Source organism: Salvelinus sp. IW2-2015, linkage group LG11 (assembly GCF_002910315.2).
Source record: "Salvelinus sp. IW2-2015 linkage group LG11, ASM291031v2, whole genome shotgun sequence".
Classification (NCBI taxonomy): Eukaryota; Metazoa; Chordata; class Actinopteri; order Salmoniformes; family Salmonidae; genus Salvelinus; species Salvelinus sp. IW2-2015.
The window spans coordinates 36,726,030-36,736,670 of NC_036851.1; the positions used below are offsets into that span (position 1 = coordinate 36,726,030).

General features: G+C 40.0%; 1 protein-coding gene across 2 annotated transcripts in view; it reads left to right on the top strand.

Annotated features, from left to right (window-relative positions):
- Nucleotides 1-4,591: 4,591 nt before the first annotated feature.
- LOC111970318 (calcium/calmodulin-dependent protein kinase type 1-like) overlaps nucleotides 4,592-10,641 on the top strand; it is a 25,116-nt gene continuing 19,066 nt past the window's right edge. For both annotated transcript variants that reach the window (XM_070445713.1, XM_023996994.2), the window contains exons 1-2: nucleotides 4,592-4,679; nucleotides 5,783-5,912. In XM_070445713.1, the coding sequence (XP_070301814.1) occupies nucleotides 5,821-5,912 (92 nt within the window). In that variant the 5' untranslated portion in view covers nucleotides 4,592-4,679; nucleotides 5,783-5,820. The remainder of the gene's footprint in view (nucleotides 4,680-5,782; nucleotides 5,913-10,641) is intronic.

A 10,641-nucleotide genomic window follows, 5' to 3' on the forward strand; every position in this document is an offset into this window, starting at 1 on the left:
TTCCTGAGCTCTGAAGCCAGTACCCTTCTTGGCGTCAGGCGAGTAGCCTGAACTGGTCTAGCGATGCGCACAGAGAGCCAAACCTGAAACCGCCCATTGAGAGGGAGAAGGGATTCTTGAGCTCCGTGCATTCAGGTAAGATTTTAATTGTATTTGGATGCATAAGAAAATGTAACCACCTTTCAGTTTTTTGMCCTCGGGTATATTATCGCAGTAGACTATTCTATAGCCTTCCTAATCCTATCCAACCGGAGCATCTTCGATTTTGCATAAACTATGTCTTCTTATACCGTAGCCGACAATTCATATCCAAGATGCTCTTATATGCTTGRAGACTAAACCCTTGAACGTTGAGAACATGCTTCGGCCTATGCACAGCGCACCCACACACTCCTTTCATTTTCATTTCAACAATCGCCTATTGATGTGCGCTATACTTGTACTTGGATAGATTAAAATATGTWTGTATGATAATAGTGTAGATTACATTTTTTGCCAGTTCTGATTCATAATTTCACTGGTCAACCCGTCTGCTTTAGTACCGTTTTCGTTGACGTCCTAATCGTGCCAAGAAAGACCAGAATGTTTCTCACTAAATTAAAAGTATACATATTGTAATCCAATCCATTCCATATCAGAATTATTTTTTTCTTAATCTTGCTATTTTACATTTCAAGTGTTGTCATAGCCTGTTGGAATTTGAATAAAGCTACGAGAACTATGAGGCTATGGAACAAGATGTTGCATCTTTCCCATGCAATTGGTGATATTCTGCTATAGCCTATTCAGCCTCTGGCTGTGCTTACTACTTACTATTTATACATAGAGCAATAATGTCCAGGACTTCCACACATTTCCTTGTGACTATGGGTGCACTGTGCTATACACTGGGACTTGGCCAACAGGGTACTTACTAATGGTCATGATCAGTTCTTGACAGGTTGGCTTGAAATACACTTATTAGAACAACATATGTCAGGGTCCAGCTAAATCTCCCTTTCTCTGTAGTCCTAAACAAGTACACTATATATACAAAAGTATGTGGACACCCCTTCAAATTAGTGGATTTGGCTATTTCAGCCACACSAATTGCTGACAGGTGTATAAAATCGAGCACACAGCCATACAATCTCCATAGAGAAACATTGGCAGCAGAATGGCCTTACTGAAGAGCTCAGTGACTTTAGCTGTGGCACCTTCATAGGATGCCATCTTTCCAACAAGTCAGTTTGTCAAAGTTCTACCCTGCTAGAGCTGCCCCGGTCAACTGTACGTGCTGTTATTGTGAACTGTAAATGTCTAGGAATAACAATGGCTAAGCCGTGAAGTGGTAGGCCACACAAGCTCACAGAACGGGACCACTCACTGCTGAAGCGCGTAGCGCATGAAAACCGGCTGTCCTCGATTGCAACACTCACTACAGAGTTCCTAACTGCCTCTGGAAGCAACGTCAGCACAATGACTGTTTGTCGGGAGCTTCTTGAAATGGGTTTCCATTGCCAAGCATCCACACACAAGCCTAAGATCACCATGCGTAATGGCAAGCAATGGCTAGAGTGGTGTAAAGCTCGCCGCCATTGGACTCTGGAGCAGTGAAAACGCGTTCTCTGGAGTGATGAATCACACTTCACCATCTGGCAGTCCGATGGACGKATCTGGGTTTGGCTGATGCCAGGAGAACGCTACCGGCCGTAATGCATAGTGCCAACCCTAAAGTTGCGACTCCGGGATGCTGGCCTTCTAGGCAGAGTTGCAAAGAAAAGCCATATCTCAGACTGACCAATAAAAATAGAAGATTAAGATAGGGAAAAGAACACAGACACTGGACAGAGGAACTCTGCCTAGAAGGTCAGCATCCCGGAGTCGCCTCTTCACTGTTGATGTTGAGACTGATGTTTTACAGGTACTAATTAATGAAGCTGCAAGCTGAGGACTTGTGAGGCGTCTGTTTCTCAAACTAGACACTCTAATGTACTTGTCCTCTTGCTCAGTTGTGCACCGGGGCCTCCCTCTCCTCTTTCTATTCTGGTTAGAGCCAGTTTGCTCTGTTCTGTGAAGGGAGTAGTACACAGCATTGAACCAGATCTTCAGTTTCTTGGCAATTTCTCGCATGGAATAGCCTTCATTTCTCAGAACTAGAATAGACTGACGAGTTTCAGAAGAAAYTTCTTTGTTTCTGGCCATTTTGAGCCTGTAATCGAACCCACAAATGCTGATGCACCAGATACTCAACTAGTCTAAAGAATGCCAGTTTTATTGCTTCTTTAATTAGGACAACAGTTTTCAGCGGTGCTAACATAATTGCAAAAGGTTTTTCTAATGATCAATTAGCCATTTAAAATTCTGAACTTAGATTAGCTAACACAACGTGCCATTGGAACATGGTTGCTGAAAGTGGACCTCTGTACGTCTATGTAGATATTCCATAAAAAAAGTATGCTTTTCCAGCTATAAGAGTCATATACAACATTAACAATGTTTACACTGTATTTGTGATCAATATGATGTTATTTTAATAGACAAAAAAATTTGCTTTTCTTTCAAAAACAAGGACATTTCTAAGTGACCCCAAACTTTTGAATGGTAGTATATATATACAGTGGGGAGAACAAGTATTTGATACACTGCCGATTTTGAAGGTTTTCCTACTTACAAAGCATGTAGAGGTCTGTAATTTTTATCATAGGTACACTTCAACTGTGAGAGACGGAATCTAAAACAAAAATCCAGAAAATCACATTGTATGATTTTTAAYTAATTAATTTGCATTTTATTGCGTGACATAAGTATTTGATCACCTACCAACCAGTAAGAATTCCGGCWCTCACAGACCTGTTAGTTTTTCTTTTAGAAGCCCTCCTGTTCTCCACTCATTACCTGTATTAACTGCACCTGTTTGAACTTGTTACCTGTATAAAAGACACCTGTACACACACTCAATCAAACAGACTCCAATCTCTCCACAATGGCCAAGACCAGAGAGCTGTGTAAGGACATCAGGGATAAAATTGTAGACCTGCACAAGGCTGGGATGGGCTACAGGACAATAGGCAAGCAGCTTGGCTGTCTCTTATACACATCTAGATGTGTATAAGAGACAGTATATATATGGACCCAGTCAAAAGTTTGGACACAACTACTCATTCAAGGGTTTCTTTATTTTTACTATTTTCTACATTGTATAATAATAGTGAAGACATCACATCTGTGGAATCATGTAGTAACCAAAAAACGATTAAACAAATCAAAATATATTTTATATTTGAGATTCCTCAAAGTAGCCACCATTTGCATTGATGACAGCTTTGCACACTTTGCATTCTCTCAACCAGCTTCACCTGGAATGCTTTTCCAACAGTCTTGAAGGAGTTCCCACATATACTGAGCACTTGTTTGCTGCTTTTCCTTCACTCTGTGGTCCAACTCATCCCAAACCATCTAATTTGGGTTGAGGTCGGGTGAGTGTGGAGGCCAGGTCATCTGATAAAGCACTCCARCACTCTCCTTCTTGGTCAAATAGCCCTTACACAGCCTGAAGGTGTGTCGGATCAATGTCCTGTTGAAAAAAAAATGATAGTCCCACTAAGTGCAAACCAGATGGGWTGGCGTATTGCTGCATAAACCCGCGAATTCAGACAAACAAAGAGGTGTAATGAGTTCACACTCAAAAATATGTCAATTTTTTTACTGGATCAGGGATATTGTACACAGCCGTTTCGGCTGTACGGCGTTCTTCAGTGTGTAGGTACAATAAAAATATATATATATATAAAAAGAAAAGCATTTGTAAAGAACAACAGATGAGGAGCAGGTGCTTTTAATCAGGTTTTCCACTCATCTGCCAATCAGGGACGCGGCCCCTCTGGTCTACCTCTATACAAATTATTCACAAAAAGATACCGAATTATAGGGTATGGGAGCGGGCACGAAGGGCAACTCACACATGAACGCCCCAGGTGTCCGCTCACCTAAATACGTCACATCAATTAATGAGATAGCCCACCACAATGGACATCAGGCAAAGTCGTTCATAAATATGTGGGGCCAACTCATGAACGATATGCAATACTGATATGGACAGTGTTCTTGTATAACAGTCTAAATGTAGCTTATAGCAAGGAGGTGAAATCTAATTATTTGTTTAAACCGTATGGAGATACAGAATTAAATGTATATATCCACATAGCTATTACATTTTTAGAATACCGAGGCAAAGCAATTCATTAATATAATGATTTTGTTCTATAAAGTGTCTCGGAACTGGCGAGGTGATATCTTAACATCTAATTATGGATTTATATTCTCTAGACGTACTTTCAAGACGGGGGATGTTTTTCCAATAAAAATCGTATTACAAGAACATTGTAACATACATAACTCCTTTAGTAGCACAAGTTATACYTGACTTTATCTCATAGGTCCTAGAAGTCTGAGGGCATACAAAGTTACATGTCCTTATGGTGCTGCAAGAGGTACAAGATCTACAGGGGAAGCATCATTTTATGAATGCCTCTTMTCTCTCTCTGACCACATCTGATTTAACAAAAATGTTTGACAGATTTCTTGATCGTTTATAGGTGAATAAAGGTGGACTCTGGAAAGCAGAATTGAAAGAGGAGTCTGATGATGTGCCAATGTTTATGACAATAGACTTGATGCCATAACAGCTATCATTGAAAGTGAGTATATAGTTTACAGAAAACTGTTTATTCTGTTTTTGTTTGGATTTATTAAGTAACTGGCTCCTGTTCAAGCTTTTAATTTGTTTTTGAGCTTTATCATGCCAGGTATCGGGGTATCCTCTCAAGTGAAAACGCTCAAGGAGAGAATTTGATTGTCTATCATATTCTTCTTCTGTATTACAGATGCGACGCAGTCTATGAAGTTGTATTACTGGTCTACCTCTTTTTAGGGGGAGAGGGGGATAAATATCAGTTATCAATATAGTATTTTTATCTGTAGGTTTTCTGTAAACTGTAGTACTTAGAGATTGTCTCTTCTTTGTAACAAGTACATCTAAGAAATGTATAGAGTTAATGGTATTTTCCATAGTGAAGGAAATGAATTGTATTCTAGAGTTAATGTAGTTAAGAAATTCATTTAATTTAATTTCGGAACCTGTCCAGCTCTGACTGTAGAGCCGAAACGTCTGTGTACACTACCCCTGATGCAGTAAAAAATTAAAAACGTTGAATAATGAAGTAAGCTTTATGCAACTTATTTTTGAGTGCGAACCCATTACACCTCTTTGTTTGTCTGTCTCTTCCTCCCTTCTCTTAGCCTTGTGGTAAATACAACCTTGAGTGGMGATCACTCTTTTCTCTGGTTATTTATTGATTGAAATGACCTCTGTGAGTTGTAATTAARTAAAATACTAAAGAGAGATGGCATTGGAAAGTGCTTTAAATCTCCATGGTTTAAAGCATGGTGATCCATACATCTGATTTCGCATTAGGCACACCATGGGCCCAATGGGGCTCTGGTCAAAACTAGTCCACTATATAGGGAATAGGGAGCCATTTGGGATGCAGCCCATGCCCAGTTAAGACCCTCCATGTCTCATCCATGTAAATACCACATCTATTATAATTTGGTATTGAATGACTAGATGATAGATTGTCTGTGTCATCATTAACATGCTTGGCTGCTCTTCTCCAGTAACTCTATTTAATGCATGAKGTGTGTGTGTGTGTGTGTGTTTTCCAGTGAGCAGGGTCTGCCTGCTAATAAATGTGGATGCTAAACTTTCTGCTTGACTGTCCACCACTTCATCCCTCCACAGTTCTCCCGTGGCCGATTGGATTGACAGAATAGGTTAGGATGCCCCTTGGAGATCTAGAGGACAGGAATGGATGGAAAAAGAAGACGTCGGACATCAAAGAAAACTATGACTTCAAAGAAGTTCTGGGAACGTAAGTGTTCTGACACCACTGTTACAGTTATAGCTAAATACAGGAAGTCTCAATGTATTGCTGGGAGAGAGATGTGCAAGAAGAGGTATATCACGTTTAGCGTAACAGAGAGATTAGTGCTCTTGGACATTATTGTATTTATTTCTAGTGTCTCAGTGAGAGCAGAGCATAGAGCAGCCAGGCCAAATGGCACAGTAACAGCAGCGTGTGAGAGGAGAAAAGAGGGAAAATAAAAGAAGAAGACAAAGAAAAACAGGGTGAGAAGACATTTTATTTAACCAGGAAACACCCTTGAGGTTAGACTTTTCTTTTGCGAGGGTGACCGTGACCTGGATATCATCGAGAAAATAACACACATTTGGATATGATCATTGGTCCAAAATGTAACATCTTTGGCCTTTTTCTGTTGCAAGACATCAAGCTGCCATGGATACATTATGCTTTTACTTGGGTGTTCTGAGGAGCAGAACCATAGAGATCATATCATTCATTACGAATGATATGATCTCTATGAGAACTCCATTATGTCCTTGAGTAGTTAAGTATAGAATGTGTACTTAAAAATGTATCCTTGTTTGCTCTCCCACAGTGCGTGTGTGTGGGTATGTAGCTTAGCATGTCTCTGCTTGGGGTAGAATGCAATGCACATAGTGGGTAATATATGACYCTTCGTTCAGATCCCCCTTGGAAATAGTCATTATAAGGATGCCTGACTAATCTCTCCTGCTAAAGGCAAGAGGTCTAACTGCTAAACTCYGAATATAATAGGAATGGAGTTATAGGCTGGTTATAGGCAGTCTATCACATTCGACCTATACCCTTGTAGACCACATAGCCCATCTATCCTATTTATAAAGGACTGAAGACAGAAACAGATCATTTGAGTGTGGAAAACTGTCATCAAGGCAACTTTGAAGAATATCAAATCTAATATTTGTTTAACTCTTATTTGGTTACCACATGATTCCATATTTGTTAAATCATAGTTTTGATGTCTTCGCTATTATTCTACAATGTAGAAAATAGTAAAAAAAATTGTGGGTGTGTCCAAACTTTTGACTGGTACTGTATATAAATGAAATCAAATAGCCTAGTACACACACTTTTTAAATGTTCAAATCGAAAGGCTATTGCACAGAAAAATGTGGACAGTCGGGTGCATCACAAATTCAGAACCGCTGGACAGAAACATAATAAACTAAAGCACTGATCATTGGGAATGAGACCAAAATGACTGCGAAGGCTTGATCCATAAATTGAATTATTAAATAGGTAGCCTACAAAACTAAAACAATCCATATATTCAAATCAAAAGGCCTGGTTAACATGACATTAATAACGCAGCCACATCCCAATGTAACAAGTGTTGAATTTCATGTTGTATAAATACACAAAATCTGAATAGTTTCCATGCCTGATATTAGTATACATTCCTTTTGTTGTTGTAAGTGCCCTTTTTAATGTTGCACGATTCCTTCTGTGTTCCCCCTCATAAACATCCTCTGCCCCTCTTACCTCTTCCCTGACTACGCTACCTATGTGGAAGAGAGGAGTAGGTGCATAAGGGCAGCACAACATTCCCTTTGTGGATGTTGTTTGTTTCTTTATCAGAGAATAAAAGATTAACACCAACCCTGATACTTTGGTCATATGTAAGCTCAGGTTAAAAGCTCAGAAGAAGACCAAGAGAACAAGAAACACTTTTCAATGAGAACAAAAATCCACTCTGCGTAAAAACAAATTAATAAAGTCCTCTGTTTTTAAAGCTGTAGCCAACAAAGCAATACTTGTGATCATTTTAAGGAGAACAAAAACTACTTAGCCTACATTTGAAGACCACCACAGAAGCTTTGCTATTAAGTAGTCTAGTTTTGTTGTTTGGCTACTTGACAAGAACTAGGGCCTATCACTCGCAGCCCACCTCTTCCAATGTATTGTGGAAAAGTATGCATCGAATTCTAGATGAAGAGCTGAAATGAGTATAACATCCCGGCATTTAAACTATACTCCGTTTCTTTTTGAAAATTCACATACTATAAAACATTATATTTTTGCATAATTAGAACGTGACATGCACAATTGTGTTGATTACCACTATTTGTTGATTTTGGTAGTGCATCACGTGTCTAGTTGATCAGCTGTTGTCAAAGCCCAAATGAGTATGACATCCGGGCATTTAAAGTATACAACATTTTCGAAATGTTGCATACTATTAAACGTAATTTTTTCGCACACTCAAACGGCCTACTATTTAGGACACAGTATGGGTATTCTGAAACGGCCACTGTCTGATGCAACCTCATTCATGTGTTTGTGATCAGACTACAGAGCAACACTCTTATTTAATTTTTCAACTGCATTGTTTTGTTCGTAAGTTAGCACATATTTCTCAGTTGACATTTTAATGGTCCAAACCTTGAAGCACACATGAAGCCTACGATCATCACATTATGTTTTGGTCAGTTCACACAAGCCTATGCACCCCAATGGACCAGAAAATCAATTTCCAAGCAGAAAGCTGAACACAGCCCTTGGCATTATGACTGATGGTTTGTATCTGGAGGGGACAGACTAGATTGAGTAGATGATGACGTGACACTAAGCAACAGGAGCACAGCATTGACTCCAGATGGTCAGGGATCGCCTCTCCACCTTTCCGCTCCCCCCCACTAAAGCACCATGCAATGACCATGCACTGGTGTTAACAGAGATATGGTGCTGTGTGTGGATGCTCACCTCTGTCAGGAATCACATATTATTAACAGATGTTTTCCTGGGACAGGAATGGCTGGAGCTGGAGATAAATGGCTCTACTGCAGGCAGCTCAAACAGGGTGACTTGATAGTGGCTTTGTCCTCTGGTCAAAAGTAGTACACTATATAGGGAATAGGGTGCTATTTGGGATGCAACCACTGTTGGTTGGATAATGAGGTGGTCCCTTACAGAATATCAGACCTGGTGTAGCCTGGACTCCAGTCATTCGCTGTGATGTCCTGTACTGTGAGACTAGAACTGGTGTAGCCAAGAGGAGTAAACTGAAGTAGTGAGTCAGAGTAAAGTCTGTGATATACAGTTACAGTATCACACCATATTTACCCCAATGTCACATCAATGTGAGAGAAGTAGAACATCACTGCTTCAATGCTAAACAGTGGCAAAATAACATGAGCTACGATCTTCGTCTGCATATTTCAACCTTTAGAGAACTCAATACAGTGGTGTGGCGAAGTCTTATATATAAAAGTCTTATATAAGCAGGAGCTAGGAGGATAGCATCGCATTCTTCCTTTGAAAACCTCATAGCAATCTTCCCTCCCTGTTGTCATGGTTCACAGTGAGACATGGCAGAGAGCAGAATATAATCCCACTGTATGTGTTGACGGAAAGCTGCTTACGCTCCCAGACAGATTACTGAATACAGCTTTATCTAGGAATGCAGGGTAGGGAGTTAATAGATTTATTTGGAAATGTTGTATTAAGTTCTTCTGGTTAAATCCTGACATTCCTCATGTGTTTACTCAGTGGCGGCTTTAGGATGAACTGTTCTGTCGGTTCTTGTCCTGTCCTGTGTCCGGTCCAGTCCCGTTCTATCCTTGTGGACTTGTGGGGTTGACGGAACAATGACCTCCAAATATCATTTGTTTTATGGATCCAGATGTTTTCATTTACAGTGAGCTCCAAAAGTATCTGGAACGGTGGGAAAGTGACAATTTTGCTGTTGTTTTAGCTCTGTACTCCAGCACTTTAGATTTTAAATAATACAATGACTTGTTGTACATAGTCCCGCTATGTTAAGGGCCTGATCCGAATCAGAGATAGAGGACACACCCTCCCAATCATACAACCCTAGGTCATACAGGAAATGTTGCTAATTGAAAGTTTAAAAATGTATCCTTATAATAATGTGCGGACGCGATTAATATTGAATTCTTAATATTTAATAATAATATATATTTAATCGTTTAATATCTCTAATGCAGGTAATTGGACAATGGTCACTGAGCTCATTAGCAAAGATTCAATTGGCAATACACTTTTGAGGAGCATTTTTCAGAATGATATCCAAAATAATAGATTTGAAAAAGTTAAAGTTTTCTCAGTACAAATCCACTACATGACCAAACGTATGTAGACAGCTGCTCGTCGAACGTCTCATTCCAAAATCATGGGCATTAATATGGAGGTGGTCCCCTCTTTGCTGCTATAACAGCCTCCTCTCTTCTGGGAAGGCTTTCCACTAGATGTTGGAACATTTCTGCAGGGACTTGCTTCTGTTCAGACACGAGCATTAGTGAGGTTGGGTACTGATATTGGGAGATTAGCCCTGGCTCGCAGTTGGCGTTCCAATTCATCCCAAGTAGTTCAATGGAGTTGAGGTCAGGACTCTGTGCAGGCCAGTAAAGTTCTTCCACACCGATCTCGACAAACCATTTCTGTAAGGACCTCGCTTTGTGCATGTGGGCATTGTCATGCTGGAACAGGAAAGGCCCTTCCCCAAACTGTTTGTATTTGTATTTATTATGGATCCCCATTAGCTGCTGCCAAAGCTGGGTCCAACCTTCCTTCTAACCTTCCTGGGGTCCAGCGAAATTAAGGCAGTTTATACAATTTTAAAAACATTACAATATATTCACAGATTTCACAACACTCTGTGTGCCCTCAGGCCCCTACTCCACCACTACTGCATATCTACAGTACTAATTCCAAGTGTGTGTGTGTGTGTGTGTGT